This window comes from Myxine glutinosa, chromosome 5 (assembly GCF_964187855.1).
Source record: "Myxine glutinosa chromosome 5, kmMyxGlut1.1, whole genome shotgun sequence".
NCBI lineage: Eukaryota > Metazoa > Chordata > Myxini > Myxiniformes > Myxinidae > Myxine > Myxine glutinosa.
Window position 1 is genome coordinate 206,968,800 of NC_136265.1, and position 20,806 is coordinate 206,989,605.

The window sequence follows — 20,806 nt, forward strand, 5'->3', positions numbered from 1 at the left end:
CTAGGTTTTGCCAATTATACATTTGCTAGAATGGAAAACGACCCTTCATGAAGGGTGGTGTTAGTGAACAAGTAGAACAGTGGATACTTTAATTAACAGAACGTTCATCGAAGTATGCTAACTGCCATGTTAAGCCATGAGAAGCTGATGTTTTGGGCATGAACCCTTCTCTTGTTCCAATGAAGGGGTAATGCCTGAAACATCCGCTTCCCCTTGCTTCTCATGGTGGTTATCGTACTTCGATTAAACGTTCTCTTGATTCAAGCATTATAAAGTTGGTAGTGTGAAACTAAATTGTACATCGTTTGAACATTATGAATCAAGTTTCACGTCCATCCAAGGGCCGGTGCACCCAATGATAAATCACCCTGCCTGTGAAACACCGGGATGACCGTTTATAGCCGGGGCAGGATTTAAACCCAGGCGGAGTGTCAAGTGAGGAGGAAGCTCACACCAGCTTTAGTCTGTGCCTCTGTGGTGTAATTCGGTCAGGGTTAGGATCAAACCACCGACTTCCTTGACTTAGAGCAGACACTCCATCCATAATGCCACCGAGTCTCGTTAAATTGGAATTCAGCCAAGCAGACCCTGGCTTTTACATGATATGGAATTTAAGACGCCATGTTGCTGCCATCATTCATCAGAGGTGGGGAAGCAGTCTCAGTTGGCTTCAGTATTTAGAACAAAACGAATGGTTTTGGCCGTCGGCTTTAAAATTCCCGTTTAAGTGGGAAATCAATGGTGCGATTCTCTGTGGTGTCACCCAATGGGCAGGATGTCATCGCGATGCCAATTTCTGTTTTCAGGGAACGGACGACCTGTGGCCAGGTATACGTCGCTCAAGATTCTGAAGGCATTTCGATTCGTCATCAAACTACATTTCACTTTCAACAGATACAATTTCTTTTCAAATACTCCTTTGCGGTGTACGTGTTAACGAATGTAAATCACAATATTGCTTTGCTGTACATTGTTCTTCTTGCATTTACGTAAATTAATGCAAAATGTTTTCTTCTGTTCGTTTGTGGAATTCTTCGTTTGTCTAAGATTGCGGTTTGAATTGATTGAACTTGATGAAATAAATTGGAAAAGGTTCAACTGTCAGGGCACATTTCCTTGTATTCTCAGTTATCTTCTCAGTTTATTTTATTTTATTTATTTATCAAAATGCATCACATTCAATTCTTTGCATTGTAACTCTTTGTTTCTTTTTATTTATTTATTTATGCAAGGTTGAGGATCGTGGAGCAGCTGGAACAGAATGGATCAGGACGTGACAATAAAATGGAGCAGTAGGAAGTGAGGGAGGGGAGGGGGACGGATACACCAACAGAAGGGTCGAAAGACAAAATAGAGGGATACAATTGAAAGACACTTTGACAAATAAGGGATTTGGGGAAGAATGAGGAGAAAGAGAGAATGCATGGGGTGGATGAGATGGATACAGAAGTAATCTCTCAGGAAGGAAAAAGTGGATATGTGGAAAGAGGTGGGCTTGGGGTTTGGGGATTGGGGGTGTTAGCGAGGGTGGAAAAGACCATGGTTTTGAATGGGGGATGATCTGAGATGGTGGCGAAGAACCGTTTTGAAGACCTAGAGGTTAGTTCCGCAGGTGGGGGAAAAGAGGAACGAATGAGTGGAGGTGAGAAGTGATTCTGGATTTTTGGAGTTTCACCAGATGAGGGTTGCTGGTGGACTGTGTACATCTTGCAGAAATTTGATGGGGAAACATGGAAGGAGCAGAAGGTGCAAGACCAGAAAGTCGGTGGTAGAAAGTAGACAAAGAGACCACAGACCTGTCTGCCATGTGAAAGTGATAGGCCCATAGACTCAGCTTCAACATAGGAGATTGCATTGATAATGAAGGCCTTGATTTCAATGGCATCGTGCTGAGTAAAGTGTGAGGCAGGGGAGATCAATCCTCAATGTGCAGATGTGGGCCTTGTTGACGGATACGAGTTCAGGTGTGCGAAGGAATGACTTTGCCCAATGGAGATTGCCTCGTCGGCAACTGGCTTTCATCGCACATTTTGTCTTTTCAAAGGGACACAAACAAGCTTAAATTATGAATACTGTGAAATAATGTCTGTTACAACGTTTTGTATCAGGGGTTCAGCTGGATAGCCTATAGGTGTGTGCGTTCACCTTTGAGCTGTCTTAACCTGATTTGAATCTCGACCCAGCTATAAACTGTCACCCTGACATTTTGCATGCAGGGTAATGTATCAAAGTCCCTTTTATACACATTAAACCGGAAGATCCATTTGTCAGCACTTGCTGTTGGATGTTAAAGATTCCTTTCATGAAGAGTATTGCTGGCATCCCGAACAAGTTACAAACTCCCACCCAAGTTAATTTCAGTTGAAAGTTCGGCCTGGCTCACCTGGATTGTGAAAGACTTCAACGTTCCCTGGCTAACCCCAAAATAAGGTCGGAATGATTGAGGCTATTATAGTGGTAGTAGTAATGGTGGTGGTAGGTGGCTCGTGTGCAGTCACCTGGCTGCTGGTTGCGTCATTTATCAGTGGGTGCGTCTGCCGCTGATGCAATGCCTCTCTATAACCAGTTATCTGGTACTCATTTTGCCAACCTCAGAAAGATGACAGGCTGAGTCAACCCCACCTGGCTTTAATTCAATGGGATTCGAACTCAGGACCTTAGGATCCCAAGCCCACCACCCTAACCATTTGGCAAACACTAGGTGATGTAACAGTGGTAAGCCTGGTATTTTGGCAAAATTAACTATGGGTATGCGGGTGTCTTCTGATACCTTAGAAAGATGGATGCCCCTGCCTTGCATAACCCCAGGTCACCTGTGGTGACCTCGACTTGAGTTAGGGGGGAGTGGGAGGGAGGGGGGGGAGGTACAACCACTGTGAATATAGGCGTCCACAATAGTGTATACAACAACAACAACAACAACAACATGCATTTTAAGGCCATTTTCCCTGCTAGAGCGGGGGTTAGCCTTGTGGTCCCCATGACAATGTTCTCCATTTTGCCTGATTTTCTGCATCTCTCCTTGTTAACCCCCTTGCCCGCATTTCTTCTTCCACCATCTTTAGCCAAGTCTTTCTCGGTCTTCCCCGTCCTCTATTTCCTTCTACATTCATTTCCATCACTCTTCTCAACCAGTCACTTTCATCCTTCCTCAACACATGACCAAACCATCTCGACCTGTTCCTCTTCACAGCATCAATCACAGGCAATATTCCCATCATCTTTCGCAATTCATCATTTGTCTTCCTCTCTCTCAATGATGCTCCGCACATCCATCGAACCATTCGCATTTCCACCCTTTCCAGCCTTCGTTGCTGCTCTATGTTCATTACCCATGTCTCGCTCCCATAAATCATAACACTTCTCACACATGCAGCATACACCTTTCCCTTCAGCTTCAGCGACACTCTCCTCCTCATCAGCACGCCACTCAGTTCCCGAAACTTCTTCCATGCACATCTCACTCGAGCAACCGTTGCCGAGTCTGATCCACCTTCTCCATTCAGCATGTCTCCGAGGTAGCAAAATGTTTTCACACCTTCCAGCTTCACGCCGTCTCCAAGATCCAACTCAACATTTCCTCCATGTGCAGCTCCCTCTGTGCACACCTTACATTTGAATGGAGCTGCCACACTGGTTAATGACCCTCTCAGACCACTACATTTTTGATGAACCCACTCAGCGCACATTGTACATTGAATGGAGTTCACTCCGACACCCTTCCTACACACAGCACAGGGCCACTTCCCAGTTCTTTCCACCTCACCACATGCTTTACCACTTGCCATCACCTTCGTCTTTCCGATATTCACCTTCAGACCTTTTGTCTCCATACATTCCTTCCACTTGTTCATCTCGGACGGTGGATTAAATTTCATCACTGGACATCACTGGACGGAATAGTGTGTGAGGCATGTTTTTTGTGGAGTTCAACTGGAGCTTTCTGATGTAGAATGTGATAAACCAAAATGATCGTCATGATATCCCGAGTTGATTCGGCAAATTAACTACAAATAATCCAGAAGAATTCCCATATTTTAAATGCACACCATGTTAAGGTGTGTAGCGCAGCTTAATACTCATAGTCCTCCCATGGCATGGCATTCAAATTACCAAATAAATAACAAAATCAATAACATTGTAACAAAGCATATATTAATTAATCTTATTATAATAGAGCAAACGTATATGGTTTGGTATGTATGTATGTATGTATGTATGTATGTATGTATGTTTATATGTGACAAAATCGTCTTCTTCTTCTTCAAATAAAATTACCACCCTCTTAATTAACCCTCTTAATTGCGTGAAGACTGCTAAGACCCCTCAGACCTTTGACGACCCTTTAATTCCCCGAAGACCCTTCAGACCACCAAGACCCCCAAAGACCCAACATACCCTGAAGACCCCCAAAGACCCAAAATACCCTTCAAGGCCCTGAGGCTCAAAAAGACCCTGAATACCCAAAAACTCAAAACACCCCGAAGACCCAAAAGACCCTGAAGACCAAAAATACCCCGAAGACCCCAAAAGACCCCGAAGACCAAAAATACCCCGAAGACCCAAAAGACGCCGAAGACCAAAAATACCCCGAAGACCCAAAAGACCCCGCAGACCCAAAACCCTCTGAAGACACCAAAGGCCCTGAAGACCCAAAAACACCTCAAAGACCCAAAATACCCTTCAAGGCCCAGCGGATCCAAAAGACCCTGAAGACCAAATGGCCCTGAAGACCCAAAACACCATGAAGACCCAAAAGACATCGAAATGGTCAAAGATGCCTACCCCTCTGAAACGACGCGTTGTGAGGCGCCGTCACGCGACTTATGCTAGTATATTATTAGGATCATGTACATCCACGGTTCCTCATGAGCTGCAGATGAAAGACCTCGCTCGACATTGCGACCAAGGGGGCGGTGCTACACGTAGTGACGCCCCTACCTGAGGCTGTCGAGCAATCCGACACAAAGTTCGTCGAGATGCGAATCGAAGCCAAATTCGAAGTTTCTGAGGCGAGGATCCTACAAACCCCAATTAATACGTAGTTACGGCCATGGAAATCGAACCAAATGGCCGTTTCCTTTGCCTACCCTTGGAATACATCGAGGTGTATAATCACTAAAATATTGGAAACTTGAAATCAACTGAAAATGTTTTACACTTGTTTTTTTGGAATTGAGCGGTTGTTTACACTCCATTGCGGTGGAAGAAGAAGAAGAAGGAGAGGAAGAGGAGGAAGAAGAATAGCGGTGGAAGGAGAACATGGTTCCGTATTAGGATGACGACACGTCGGTGAAGAAGAAGATTACGTTTACGAAGCGTGCATGCGATCAAGAGTGAGGAGGAAGAAGTGTCACGTGGGTTCGTAAGTCGTGTCACGTGGGTTCATTCCTCGTGGTCGTGGGCGTGGTTAGACGACCCAGATCGAAGGAGTGAAGACTGAAGAGTGAAGAGTCGCCATTTTCTGCTAGTTGTTTGTGGGAAGTGGTCGGTTTGACATCAGCAATGGGAGACAAAGTCGACATGAAAGACGTTCAACTCCACGACGACGTGGACGTCGAAGCCGGGGAAAAGCAAGCCATGACGGGCGTTTACAACGGCCTAGACGTGCCCGGGGACGAGTCGGCGCAGCCTCCGTCGACCACAGCGGGACCCGGGACCGTGAGCCCGACACGATTCACGGGCCTCACCAAGGAGCAGCTGCTGAAACAGGCGAACGAGCCATTTTGGAAGCGGACCCGGTACGCGTTGCTGGCTCTGTTCTGGCTCGCCTGGCTCGCTATGCTGGTCGGCGCCATCATGATCATCGTGACCGCCCCGCGCTGCCAGGCTCCCCCGGAGCTCACCTGGTACGAGGAGACCGCCGTGTACCACGTCGACGTGCGCTCCTTCCTCGATTCGGATACCGACGGCGTTGGCGACTTCAAAGGTGTGTGGGGCTCGGTACTCGTGAATTACCCGGGGACCATTTCTTCATCGGGTCACGCACGTACCACGTGTCACGTGACCACCACTAAATAGATCTTGTTATGTGGGTGTTTTGTTTGTACGAAACATTATAAATGCTTGAAAGGAATTGTCTCAATTGGAGACTGGACTGAATCTGAGGGAAGATTGGGATTTGACGATCGGACGAGACCCGGGAAGAAGCGCGTCCATTGCGTGCACGGACATGTTTCCACACACTTCTCTGTGCTGCTGAGTCAGGCGAAACGATCCGATTGTTGCATCACGTGACTAGCGAGCTTGGCGTGCTCGCGATCCGATTGTTGCATCACGTGACTAGCTAGCTTGGCGTGCTCGCGATCCGATTGTTGCATCACCTGACTAGCTAGCTTGGCGTGCTCGCGATCCGATTGTTGCATCACGTGACTAGCTATCTTGGCGTGCTCGCGATCCGATTGTTGCATCACGTGACTAGCTAGCTTGGCGTGCTCGCGATCCGATTGTTGCATCACGTGACTAGCTAGCTTGGCGTGCTCGCGATCCGATTGTTGCATCACGTGACTAGCTAGCTTGGTGTGCTCATTCCGATTGTTGCATCACGTGACTAGCTAGGCGTGCTCGCGCTCCGATTGTTGCATCACGTGAGTAGCTAGCTTGGCGTGCTCGCGATCCGATTGTTGCATCACGTGACTAGCTAGCTTGGTGTGCTCATTCCGATTGTTGCATCACGTGACTAGCTAGGCGTGCGCGCGATCCGATTGTTGCATCACGTGACTAGCTTGGCGTGCTCATTCCGATTGTTGCATCACGTGACTAGCCAGCTTGGCGTGCTCGCGATCCGATTGTTGCATCACGTGACTAGCTAGCTTGGCGTGCTCGCGATCCAATTGTTGCATCACGTGACTAGCTAGCTTGGCGTGCTCGCGATCCGATTGTTGCATCACGTGACTCGCTAGCTTGGTGTGCTCATTCTGATTTTTGCATCACGTGACTAGCTACGTGTGCTCGCGCTCCGATTGTTACATCACCTGACTAGCTAGCTTGGCGTGCTCGCGATCCGATTGTTGCATCACGTGACGAGCTAGCTTGGCGTGCTCGCGATCCGATTGTTGCATCACGTGACTAGCTAGCTTGGCGTGCTCGCGATCCAATTGTTGCATCACGTGACTAGCTAGCTTGGCGTGCTGATCCGATTGTTGCATCACGTGACTCGCTAGCTTGGTGTGCTCGCGATCCGATTGTTGCATCACGTGACTCGCTAGCTTGGTGTGCTCATTCTGATTTTTGCATCACGTGACTAGCTACGTGTGATCGCGCTCCGATTGTTGCATCACGTGACTAGCTAGCTTGGTGTGCTCATTCCGATTGTTGCATCACGTGACTAGCTAGGCGTGCTCGCGATCCGATTGTTGCATCACGTGACTAGCTTGGCGTGCTCATTCCGATTGTTGCATCACGTGACTAGCTTGGCGTGCTCATTCCGATTGTTGCATCACGTGACTAGCTAGCTTGGTGTGCTCATTCCGATTGTTGCATCACGTGACTAGCCAGCTTGGCGTGCTCGCGATCCGATTGTTGCATCACGTGACTACCTAGCTTGGCGTGCTCATTCCGATTGTTACATCATGTGACTAGCTAGCTTGGCGTGCTCATTCCGATTGTTGCATCACGTGACTAGCTTGGCATGCTCGCGCTCCGATTGTTGCATCACGTGACTAGCTTGGCGTGCTCGCGATCCGATTGTTACATCACGTGACTAGCTAGCTTGGCGTGCTCATTCCAATTGTTACATCACGTGACTAGCTAGCTTGGTGTGCTCATTCCGATTGTTACATCACGTGACTAGCTAGCTTGGCGTGCTCGCGATCCGATTGTTGCATCACGTGACTAGCTAGCTTGGTGTGCTCGCGCTCCGATTGTTGCATCACGTGACTAGCTAGCTTGGCGTGCTCGCGATCCGATTGTTGCATCACGTGACTAGCTAGCTTGGCGTGCTCGCGATCCGATTGTTGCATCACGTGACTAGCCAGCTTGGCGTGCTCTCGCCCCGATTGTTGCGTCACGTGACTAGCTAGCTTGACGTGCTCGCGCTCCGATTGTTGCATCACGTGGGCGTGCTCACGCTCCGATTGTTGCATCACGTGACTAGCCAGCTTGGCGTGCTCTCGCCCCGATTGTTGCATCACGTGACTAGCTAGCTTGGCGTGCTCGCGATCCGATTGTTGCATCACGTGACTAGCTAGCTTGGCGTGCTCGCGATCCGATTGTTGCATCACGTGACTAGCCAGCTTGGCGTGCTCTCGCCCCGATTGTTGCGTCACGTGACTAGCTAGCTTGACGTGCTCGCGCTCCGATTGTTGCATCACGTGGGCGTGCTCACGCTCCGATTGTTGCATCACGTGACTAGCCAGCTTGGCGTGCTCTCGCCCCGATTGTTGCATCACGTGACTAGCTAGCTTGGCGTGCTCGCGATCCGATTGTTGCATCACGTGACTAGCCAGCTTGGCGTGCTCTCGCCCCGATTGTTGCATCACGTGACTAGCTAGCTTGACGTGCTCGTGCTCCGATTGTTGCATCACGTGGGCGTGCTCACGCTCCGATTGTTGCATCACGTGACTAGCCAGCTTGGCGTGCTCTCGCCCCGATTGTTGCGTCACGTGACTAGCTAGCTTGACGTGCTCGCGCTCCGATTGTTGCATCACGTGGGCGTGCTCACGCTCCGATTGTTGCATCACGTGACTAGCCAGCTAGGCGTGCTCGCGCTCCGATTGTTGCATCACGTGGCTCGGCGTGCACTCTACGAATCCGGATCAAACTGGTTTCCTTGCATTATTGATGTTCTAGCCTGCACACAGGCTCCCGGTCAACTAAACCCCATTGCACGTGGCGGCGGACGTGGCAAGGGGTCGTTTCATCACAGTGGCTGTATCCATGGTCCCAAGTCTAGCAATTATATGTATAGATATGTATATCTATATTATATTCTCAGTAGGTGATTCTGTGTCTGTGAAACGTCTGGCCGGGGGAGTGGCTACTCCCGGTCTGGGAGGGGCTTCAAAACAAATATCCACCATTTTGTTTCCTCGCATAGCTTTGAGGCCTCTTTTCTTAGGCCAGCGGTGTCTTGCTTTCTCTGTTTTATTTCAACTCTAATTCAATATCTCACTTCATGTTTCACAGTAGCTCACATGGTTTTAGACCAGGTTGAAAAAAAAACAAAAACGGGAAGAAAATCAGATGAAAGTTTCCGTTTATAGAACACAATGAATTTTCAAAGGCCTATAACATAGAAGGCCATTGACACTATCTCAAGCCTTTATCACCACACTAACTCACCATCTGGTTTCATTTTTGTCGATGGTTTCAGACTCGGTGTCAGCAATAATTGAGAAAATTCACGCACACACGGGAAATCGCCGAGACATTTTAGAAATTTAATTTGTGGCACGGTCTGTCATACACCGCCTAAAATAACAGACAGGAAAATGCCGAGACATATTAAAAATTTGTGGTGGACTTTTCCATTTTGATGACAGTAGTCACGATGAAATATTTAATTCATACGTCATCACAATAATGTGGGGAGGGGCACAGCTTCGTTCACGTATCGCCACAGATGGGAAATTGCCGACAGATATTTCTTCGTTCTAATTTCATTCATCATTATACGGAAGTAGAGGTAATCCTGTTTAAACACACCATTCATTCCATCGTTTTTTTTTGTTTTTTTTTTGCATGAGTTTTCAAGGCTGAATCGTGTTCTCACAGCCAGGATTGATAAACGAACTCCATTTCACGTGTGCATGGACATGTAATTCACAAGTGTAAAATAAATAAACAGACAGGAGATTGCAGAGATATTTTTTCGTTCTTATTTTATATGTTATGTCCATTAACACTTTAAATAAGTTTATTTGAAATCTTTAATTTATAAAAATGTCATTTTGTATGCTGTAACTAAAAGAGTAAGTTTGGTTTTCATGGGACACAAAGTGCAATGTTATGTTCTTATACACCGCACAAAAGACTTTTTTTTCCAAGGGGCTGGACTTTTTTCCCCATTTGAGCTGTATTCTTTATATTAGTCAGGTTCACGATGTCAATAAATTATATTTCGTTCAAAATCATGGTAGATTAGCAAACCTATACATTTTTGGAAAGGTTATAGCATAAGGAAACTAAAAATCAATGTTTACATTTGGAGAGATACCTGTATGGCGGCCATTTTGGGTTTTCAAAATGGCCACTAAAATACATATTTTGTTCTATTTCTGCCTCTAATTACCCTAAAAACTTTTTAAAATATACTAAACCTATATTTTCAGGGACAAGGAATCCAATGAAAGTATCAAATTAGTGCTATGGGGAATGGTAAGCCACGAATCAAAGGTTTTGAATTGCAAAATACTGTCTTTATATTCGCGATAAGTTGCATAATCAAATACATGTTATCATTTTGTACAGGCAGTTAATAACATCAAAATGTGTCACAATAATTCATATCACCAAACATACACAGGCAGTCAGCAAAATCATATATACACATGCAGTCAGTATAACTTCACATCTACACAGGCAGTCAATGACAAAATATACACAGGCAGTCAATGGCATCAAACATACACGATTACAGAATATGCCATTTAGAGTTCGTCATCACTGTCCTGTGTGTCGTATCCGACAAGACAATATAGTCCGCATCGTTTTCACAGTCCGTTCCACACAAGCAAAGGTCGGTCAAATTGATTGGCAAATCGAATTGGTCGAATGGTCGATCGAATCGAATTCGATGAATCGAATTGGTCGAATTGGTCGATTGGTCGAATCCAATTGGTCGGAATTGGCAAATGTAAACATTGATTTTCAGATTTTCCATGTAATAACGTTTCCAAAAATGTGTAGGTTTGCTAATCTACCATGATTTTGAACGAAAAAACAGTGAACCTGACTATATCGTCGGAATGCTTCATTCTTTCGACGTACGTAGTCACAATAAAAAGTTACAATTCGGTACTCTGCACGTGGGGAGAAGGGCGGAGCATCTTTTACGTGTCGCCACTCGCGTTTGTAAATGCTCTAAATGATGAGAGAACAGAAATAGACTGCCAATGAACGTTACACAGACTTGCACGGGATACTGAGCAACAAAGACATTGCAAGGTAATGTGTGCTCAGCAAACATGCAAGAGCTGCTGCAATGAATCTGGATGAAGTATTGGATAATGTGTGTGTCTGAATAAGAGAGACACAGAATTGTGAGGAACAGAAATGAAAAAACTGTGTGTGTGTGTGTGTGTGACCCACTCACCCCCCCCCCCCCCCCCCACGTGTGTGTGATCCACTCCCCAGTGTGTGTCTGTGTGAATAAGAGAGGCACAGAATTGTGAGGAACAGAAATGAAAAAACGACGTGTGTGTGACTGAGTGCCTGAGACCCACTCCCCTGTGGATGATCCGCTCCCTGGTGCAGTGTGCGTGATGGGGCGGGGAGGGAGAGGATTTGAGCTCTTGAAGTCACATTTTACATGAGATGTAATCACACATTTCAAACTATTTGCCATGTGCGCACACATGCATTCACATGTTATCAGATGTAAATACATTGTGTAGATTACTTTATTTGTGGATCTGATAAATTGGAGGACCCATTTTGTGAAACTGAATGTGCAGGTGCAACATCTAACTCAATATGTCAATGTCACACACGTCGATGCCCGTGGGATTCCCACTGGTGACCCCACTAGTATGTATGTATGTATATGGAGTGTGGGTTATTTTGTCCATCGTAGCATTTGTCGCCTTGTTTCTCTTCATGCTGTGAAGTGGAACAGGTCGAGATGGTTTGGTCATGTGTTGAGGAAGGATGAAAGTGACGAGTTGAGAAGGGTGATGGAAATGAATGTAGAAGGAAGTAGAGGACGGGGAAGACCGAGAAAGACTTGGCTAAAGATGGTGGAAGAAGAAATGCGGGCAAGGGGGTTAACAAGGAGAGATGCAGAAAATAGGGCAAAATGGAGAAGATTGTCATGGGGACCGCAAGGCTAACCCCCGCTCTAGCAGGGAACATGGCCTTAAAATGCATGTTGTTGTTGTAGCATTTATAGCCTTGGTCCCCACTATGATGTAAGCACTGGGCTATGATTCCCTGATTTGAACTCGTGCCCGGCTGGCATGACACCCAGCCGCTGAGTGGGGACCGGCCACCAAAGGGGTCACCACCGGGTTTGTGATGGTGAAACTGACCATCCTTGTTTTCCACTTCGGTAGAGTTTACATACCAAGCCTGTGTTGTGCAAGGATGTTGAGTTTGGAAAAGTTATTTATTTATTTAAATCACTTAACTATTGACCACAACATGTCAGTGATTTGCGAAAGTGAACAGATGTTTTTTTTTTACACCTACACCACCAAAGGTGGATGGAGGTTATGTTTTCACCCATGTCTGTCTGTCTGCTTGTTCGTTTGTTTGTCTGTTTGTGAACAAAATATCTCAAAGTTGTGGATGGATTTGGACGAAACTTGGTGGACCGGTTGGGTGTTTGACAAGGAGGAATTGATTCGATGTTGAAGATCTGAATATGGATTTGGATATGCGGATTATTTAATTTTTGAAGTGATTCTTCACCATTGGGAGATAGGGCCAAAACGATACATATCAGGATATCTCAAAGTTATGGATGGATTTGGACGAAACTTGTTGGACAGGATGTTTGTGTGACAAGGAAAAGTCGATTCAATTCTGGTGAAGATCCAGATCCGGATTCAGCTAGTATAATTTTTTAAGTGATTCTTCACCATTGAGTGATATGGCCAAATCAGGCGGAGGTTGCTCTCTACTAAGTGCCGTTCTAGTTAAGCTCTGGATTTGGTGCTTGCTTTGCTCGTTGGTGCCAGAACCAACTTGAATTAGAGCGATGAAACGGGTATTAAAGAAAATTTATTAGATTAATGAAGGATAGGTAACAATTACATAACAGTCAATAACAAAGAAATAGCAAAGTAAATAGTAAAATTCAAGAAAGGTAACACTAGAAAGGCACCTGGTTACGAGCATACCTCCACCAGGCTGAACAGTTTACGGTTTGTATCTCACCGAGTGAGATCTGGATTCGGACCTGAACCAAAATCGAATCGATTCATCCTTGTCAAACACCCAACCTCCACCAAATTTTGTCCGAATCAGTCCAACTTTTTGAGAAATCCTGTTCACAGACAAACGGTTCGGGTTGAAAACGTAACCTTCGGTGGCGGATGTAATAACTATGTAACCTCATTTTTAAGATCCATTTGTATCGTCGTTAACACAGTGGTCCTGGTGTCTTGCACACCCCATTGTATTTAATTATCTTATCCTATACATCTGCACTATTTATGATTTTGTTAGCAAAGTACAAGACATATGGGCCATGCTGAACTGTGGATTATTCCCTCCCTTTTTGTAAAAATAAATAAATAAATATTTAAACACCTTAAAAACAAATCATGGGTGTGATTCTGGTCCTGAGTATAAATGTATTTGTTGTTGTTTTTGTGGGTGTAAATGATGTGACCTCGTATCGTGTGGCAACGTAACGTCAGCCGGTCGATCCAAAGGAGATCTGAAGCGTGTCCGTTTTGTGACCTTTTCTCCGCAGGTTTGCTCAGCAAGTTGGAGTACGTGAAGCAGCTACAGGTGCACGCCCTGCTGTTGAGTCCCGTTCACAGCACCGAGCTCGACGATGCAGACAGGACGTACTTCGGGACAGTCGACGGTGATGTTGGAAGCATGGAAGACTTTGGGGATGTGCTCGCAGGTGCTACCAACAAAGGTGAGGTCCTCTGTGGTCATGCTTTCACAAGCCTCAAGAGTATATTGATCCACAAACACCTAAGCCCCCTGCCAAGTGGATGTTCCTTTCAGGGTTTTGTTTTCTCCGACCTGCAGAATCAACTTCCTGAGTGTGATCTCATTCTTCTCTCCAGGGTGTAAAGATGGCTGTTCACCTCCTCAGGTCACCCCTCTCCCCCTTCCACCCACACACGCCCATGATCTTTGTACCGTAATTCACGATCCCAGGCCCATCCCTTCATTTCCACGTTATTGTTTCTTCCCTTTCTCTTTCCACCCACCTTTCCGTTTATTTGTTCCGTTGCCCTTTAATCTTCATTTTATTTAATATTCTGCTTCCTGTTCTTGCAGCTTGTGCTTGTGGTGCTTGTACTTGTGTCCAGCTTTTCACTTTTGTCTCTCTTGCACTGCGTTCTCGGTCTGCGTTCTCGGTCTTCCATGAGCTTTGACTGCGTATCCAAAACCCCCCAAGCCTGGATACAAATGTGTTACCTTCCACAACAGGTGCTGTCTTTCTCTCACAACCAGTGTTGATGACCCCCCTCCCTTATTTAATGTCTAGCATGTGGAAAGACTGCTGGAATATCCTGTCCACATGTGCCAATCATCAGGTCTGCTTTTGCCAATTGAATACCATTACAGATCGTTGGTTCTGGTCCATCGTGTGCGTCTGTTTTGGAATTTCCTGCTCTCGTTTGTTATTTGCTTAAAGAAATACCTCTGTGCCTCCGCAGCAAAGACTAGAGGTGCTGTTTTCGGGTTTTGTGTCCGTGCGTCCGATTAAAGGGTTGATCATCGTCTATAGTGTGGATTGATACAAAGATGAACTGATGAAACCCTTGGTTCAACAAATCAAAGGTCATGTGCCTTAATTTTACAAACCACAACTCTAATTGAATGCATCTGATGTCTCGATCTACATTTTCTGTCTGTCTCTGTCTCTTTGTCTGTGTGTGTCTGTCTCTGTAGATCTGTGTGTACATTTGTGTGGAACTCTATTTTCTAGTTTAAGAAAGATATGTTATAAAAACAATATTTGGGCACAGATAACTATTATGATTTTTTTTTTTTAATGACAAGGCCGTGCAAGTGAATATATAACTATTGTACATGAGTGCACGCGCTCTTGATAGAGGCAACGGTGGTTGTCATGTGCTCTACGGACGTAAAATGCCCATCGAGTCCCACGTTTAAGGTTGCCAACGCAGTCTGTATTCGGGTCGTCTGGTGATTATTTGGGATTTGAAGAACGTTTCTTCTTCCCCACAATGATGTCAGCACTGGGCTCTGATTGACTCGTGACGTGCATTTGTGCCTGGCCGGTGTGACACCCGACCACTGAGTGGGGGAGGAGCGACCGTTGATTGATGGAAAACGGCATTATTGCATTTGTCAGGTCGGCTAATGTTTTTGCCATACACGTGTGTGTGTAGTATTTGTGGTTGAGGTATTTTTGTTTTTGCAGACATCAACATTATCTTGGATCTCACGCAGAACTACAAGTCGTCTGGAACCAAGTGGCTTCCTGGCAGCAGGAATTTGGAAAATGACGTGGCGGTGAATAGTGCGGATTGGCACATTTTGTTTTTTTGATCTGCTCTGTGCACGGAATAGCTCATTGGCTGGAAATGAGATATGGTGTTTATGGATTTGACATTTGGTGCATGTTTTTCAGGTGGCGATGGAATTCTGGATGGGTAAAGGTGTGTATGGTTTTCTAATCACACACCTTGAAGATTTTAACTCCACAGAGGTATGGCACCACCTCCCCATGAACATCAATCGATCGGGAATTTTTGGGCTGAAAGTTTGGGGCTGACCTTTGCACTACTCTTAATATTTCTGATGGGTGAACCTTTTCAATCCGAGTGATTTCTGTCGTACTGCATTCAGATGGCGAAAGAAATGCTGAGCTTGTGGCACAACAAGACGAAGGATTACGCCTCGGGCCAAAAACAGAGGTTTGTAACCGCTTTTTGGAATTCAGCCTTCAGCTTGTTTCTCCATTCGAGTCCAACCTTGATGCTCACCTCCTTGCCTTCATCACTGCCCTCTTGCATGTCACACGCACACACACACCTGCACACGCCTGCACACACACACACCGTTTAGCGCTCATGATGCGGTCCTGGAAAAAAGCACAAATTGAAAAATGCTTTAAAAGGGGTTATTTTACCCTTGTTTATATAGCACAGCCACGTTTCCAGAAATGATGCAACCAGCAGCCACAGACTGCATACGAAACAACACAAGTATTAACAAAAAAAATGAAAAATTGCCTTCACTCCTACTATTGTACATGAGTGCATGTGCTCTTGATTAGAGGCAACGAAGGTTGTCATGTGGTCTACGGACGTAAAATGCCCATCGAGTCCCACGTTTAAGGTTGCCAACGCAGTCTGTATTCGGGTCGTCTGGTGATTATTTCGGATTTGAAGAACGTTTCTTCTTCCCCACAATGATGTCAGCACTGGGCTCTGATTGACTCGTGACGTGCAATTGTGCCTGGCCGGTGTGACACCCGACCACTGAGTGGGGGAGGAGAGACCGTTGATTGATGGAAAACGGCATTATTGCATTTGTCAGGTCGGCTAATATTTTTTGCCATACACGTGTGTGTGTAGTATTTGTGGTTGAGGTATTTGGTATGCTCCTACTCCTCCAATATGGCAGAGGTGGGAGCAGCTACTGCTGGGAGTTGGGCAAAAGTGGTCGGTCGACTGGGCAGATGCTTTTGTCTTGGCTGCATTGTTAATAATGGTTCTAATGGGGTTGACGTAGCCTTAACACTTACATTTTCACGTCCAAAGCGATACTTTTCCTTGACACTTTTGGCACGTTTCCAGCATTAACACTTTCAGGCCTTTTTCCAAACATGCTCTGACAAAAATGCTCACAAAACAGACCAAATGTGGCAGAATGAGAGTGACCAAGGTGGAGTAAACAGCACTGATTGGCTCAGAGAGTGTGTATCCAAACAATGGTGGTAGGTGCGTTTACTCAGTGAGCGCTGTTATGGGTTTAATGTTTGTTTTTTTTGTTTGTTTTTTTAGAAAGACTTTCTTTTAATCTTCATTCTACGGGGTAGCGCTAACCAAGCTAATAGTGTATACACAAATTCAATTTTATCGTACAGGATGTCGGTCTCGGTTTGTGGGCTTTAATGAATGGAGTCTTGGCACTTCATGTAAAGATGCAGTTATTGTCAGTAACTTTGATCTTTGTTTTATCACTGGGATTTCAACAAGAGATGGCTGTCAGAGAAAAATAAATGAGAAAGACTTACAATCTGAGAATTAAAAAAATATTTTGCCATCAAAGCTCTCCCCTTTCCCAATAAAGGTGGTGAATGGGGGATTTTGCCTCAACTATTGGTATTTCATTCAAAAAAATATTCTCAGAAACCGCCAGACATCCAGACCAAACTCGCCACGAGGCATTTCATCTCAAATTCAGGTAATTTATTTTCAAAAAATATTCTCAAACCGTGGGGAAAATAACCATCAGTCCCCCATTGTTGTTTATTTTATTACCTCCATCACCGAAGGTGGGCAGACATTATGATTTCAACCCTGTCTGTCTCACTTTACACTATATCAAAAAATTATGGCCGGATTCAGACAAAACTTGGTGGACAGGTTTGGGTGTGTGACAAGGACCAATTTATTCAATTTTTATGGAAATCTGGACCGGGTTTTTTTTTTTTTGGTGATGTTTCACCATTGAGTGACAATGCTAAAACGATATAAGGTATAGCATGATATCTCAAAATATTGTGGCTGGATTCAGACAAAACTTGGTGGACAGGTTTGGGTGTGACGAGGACCAATTTTGATGGAAATCTTGACCGGCTTTTTTTTTTTTTTTTTTTTTGTGATGTTTCACCATTGAGTGACAATGCTAAAACGATATTACGGTATAGCATATCTCAAAAAATTGTGGCCGGATTCAGACAAAACCTGGTGGATGAGTTGGGTCGATCACAAAAACAAGCTGATTATAATTAGGTTCAGGTTCGGATCCAGATCCAGCCTATCGGTGGAATACAAGACTTGAACTGTTCAGCCTGGCAGAGGTATGTGCTCTACTGAGGCCGCTCTAAATTTTTTTTAAATGCAGTAAAAGGAGGAACAAAACCAAACTAGTAACAAAGAGCAGTCAGAGTTTGCAGATCCTCGCCAGGACATGTTTGTGTGGTTTACTTTTTGTGGTGTTTATTAGCTGCTGTGTTTGTGTGGTTTATTGACGGTGTAGATTTATGTTCAGCCCAACCACCTGACCGATGACGTCATCAATTTAATTCTCCCACAATTTTTGTGTAGATCATCCTCAAATTTCAAACTGATCGGATCAAGCGTTCTACTTGTCTAATTGTGATGTCATCATGAATATGTTCCCCACTTGGCAGTGAGCCATGTTTCAATCTTTTCTATGGAGGGGTTTCGGAGAAAGAGGTGCAACGTTTTTCGTTTTTTCCAAGATGGTGCCCATAACACTTGGCCTATGATGTCATAATTATCATTAAAAAAAGAATCGACAGGGGGTTCTCCTATGGTGAATCGGACCAATGGAACCACCTTTAGAAGCCATTTTTCCCTGCAGAGCAGGGGTTGGCCGTTTTCAGGCACCGTGGTCCCCTTTTTGAAGCATGTTTTATGGCCGGATGCCCTTCCTGCCGCCAACCCTGTTAGTCGCCTTTTGCGGCACACAGGGAATTACCAGTGTGAACAGGTACTCAATTTGCCTATCTCGGAAGGATCGGAACCTCGGAACTCAGCCTCGGAAGGCTGAGTCAACCCCCCTGGTGTTAATTCAACGATCGACCGGGATTCCAACCCAGGATCCCAAGCTGGCTGATTCGGACCAATGGTTGCAGGGAAAAGCATACTCACATTCTGTGCAGACAAACGGACCCAAATGCAATACCTTCTCGTCTGGTGAGGGTAATAAAATTCAGTTGTAGTTTTTGGAAATAAATATTTCGTGATCCTGAAGATTTTTCAGGTTATTCGCATGTAATTGTGGTGAAAGGTGAAGTGAATGCCAAAGGTAGTTTAAAATTGCTGCAACGCAACCACCATATGTCGTAAATTAAGGTAGCAATATATAAATAAATAAACGATTCTAAAGACATGGCCGAGAGTGCATTGCTTTAATGGCCGAAACATTGACACAGCTGAACTTGTTACATTTTCTCAAAACCAAATTCTGTATAATGGTGCATGAAAGGTACACCTGTTTGGTTTAATCACGCAGAGTGCTGATGGTGAGCTCCGCTGACGGCACGCTCGCAGACGAGATGGTTCGCGAAGGCCTGGCTGATATGGCAATCCCTCGAGATTTAACACAAGCCCTAAAAGCCTCCGGCAATATTGGTCCAGGCCTCCTGACTGACGTGCTGCAGAACCTGGTACCTCACGGTGATTCTGGACTTCGGGGATGGCTGGTAAGAAAGTGTCGTACTCGTTTGAATTTCACTTGGTGTTGAATGGAAATACTGGATGCCCTGACCTTTGCTTGAATAACATGCTGAATTACCTGGCCTTGTGATAGATTGGTGGACCTGGGTATGGTCACCTGGCTTCTGTTGTGCCAGACCACCTGAGTGGTGTTTTGAGCATTTTCCTACTGACGCTACCCGGCACACCATTCATCAGCTACGGTGATGAGATTGGCCTGCAGGAGATTGAGGTAAAGTGGTGATTGGAAGGGTCTGAGTGAACAGCTCAAGCGTTAAATAAATTGCTCACGCTCATAAAGGCTCACTGCTTTGGTGGATATTGTTTTCTGGCAGAATGTCACGTGGTCGGATGTAGGCATGGCCATGCAATGGTCCAACTCGGAAAATGCCGGCTTCACCAATGGAAAAAGCGGAATTCCAGTGAACCCTGAGTACGCCACTCGGAATGTGCAGGTACGTGGATCAAGTGACGCTCTTAACTTTAACGCAAATGTTTGTGCAGACCTTGTCCTGGGTATGCGATAGGCAACCCAAGGTGTGGTACTGTAAGACATCACATGATTGCCTTGAAACCCTTCCTAAAAAACATTTCCTTCCACAGCGCTTCAGTGGCCTGAAATCGAACTCTTCACTGCTCATGTACCAGAAGTTAAACAAACTCAAGTGGAACGACTGGTCTGTGAAGTATGGTAACCTAACCATTGTGAAAGACACCAGCATGCTGCTGTCCTACAAGCTTGTGTGGGATCGGAGTCCTCGCTTCCTCGTCTGTCTCAACTTTGGTGACATGCCCTCACGTTACAACATGGTTGGTTTCGACATGGATTTGCCTGAGACTGCTGTCGTGGTGACGGGCACGCACGAGCTTGCAGGGAAGAATATCCTCCTCACAGAGCTTGACTTGGGGCCTTACGAAGGTCTTGTACTGAAGTATAAATTTGAGGAGTAATTGTCGTTTCCACTTCTATCTTTCATCTCTTTATTTTTTGGCAGTGGCAAGAGATCATTAGTGCACATCGGCTTGAACCCCCAACGATCGCAAAAACTTTACAAAACAGGTGGTTGAATGGCTCGTAAAAAAAAAAAAAAATTTTGGGAGAGTATAAACTATAAACGATTCCAAAGGTGGAAAATGGTAGCTGTTTATGCTAAGTATCTCCCATCATCCAATTTTTTTTTTTTTTTTTTTTTAACAGTCATTTTTCCCAAGATATTTGGGATTTTTTTTCCCTCCCCAATGAATTGCTTTTGAAAATTTATTGTCTTGATTTGCCATTCTGCAAGAGCTTGCAAATAACATTTTGCTCTTTGAAATCGTCTTGATATTTAAAAAAAATAAACAGAACATTCTTCCCTGTGGTCCGCGTTTGATGCTTGCTCGTACGTTTGCTTCGCTCGAGATCTCGCCCCGGTAAACGGCAGCTTTCGGGAGAAGTAATACCGTTGTCAGATCAGACCGAGTTCGCGCCATAGGAAAGCCAGCTGCTTGGAAAGCTATAGCCACATGGAAGAAAAAACAGTTTTTATCTCCTGCACCTCTATCAATGAACAGACCAAACAAGCCTGATTTAA

At 45.2% G+C, this 20,806-nt stretch overlaps 3 protein-coding genes across 7 annotated transcripts in view; 2 read left to right on the top strand and 1 right to left on the bottom strand.

The window, feature by feature from the left end:
* The window catches only part of LOC137426462 (protein phosphatase 1B), a 76,360-nt gene extending 75,262 nt beyond the window's left edge, over positions 1-1,098 (top strand). The window contains exon 8 of the mRNA XM_078779404.1: positions 807-1,098. The gene's annotated coding sequence lies outside the window, so the exon portion shown is untranslated. The remainder of the gene's footprint in view (positions 1-806) is intronic.
* A 3,863-nt stretch (positions 1,099-4,961) lies between these two features.
* Positions 4,962-20,586, top strand: SLC3A2 (solute carrier family 3 member 2). Its single transcript, XM_068115013.2, has 9 exons — positions 4,962-5,929; positions 13,580-13,753; positions 15,239-15,330; positions 15,449-15,526; positions 15,667-15,734; positions 19,030-19,219; positions 19,327-19,464; positions 19,568-19,687; positions 19,836-20,586. Exons 1-9 carry the CDS (start codon positions 5,506-5,508, stop codon positions 20,181-20,183), a joined length of 1,632 nt encoding a protein of 543 aa, XP_067971114.2. The 5' UTR covers positions 4,962-5,505; the 3' UTR covers positions 20,184-20,586.
* The window catches only part of PREPL (prolyl endopeptidase like), a 41,820-nt gene continuing 39,924 nt past the window's right edge, over positions 18,911-20,806 (bottom strand). For all 5 annotated transcript variants that reach the window (XR_013623688.1, XR_013623689.1, XR_013623687.1 and 2 more), the window contains one exon: positions 18,911-20,728. Coding sequence is in view for 2 of the 5 variants with exons in the window: in XM_078779405.1 (XP_078635531.1) it covers positions 20,681-20,728 (48 nt within the window). In the remaining 3 variants the exon portion in view is untranslated. The remainder of the gene's footprint in view (positions 20,729-20,806) is intronic.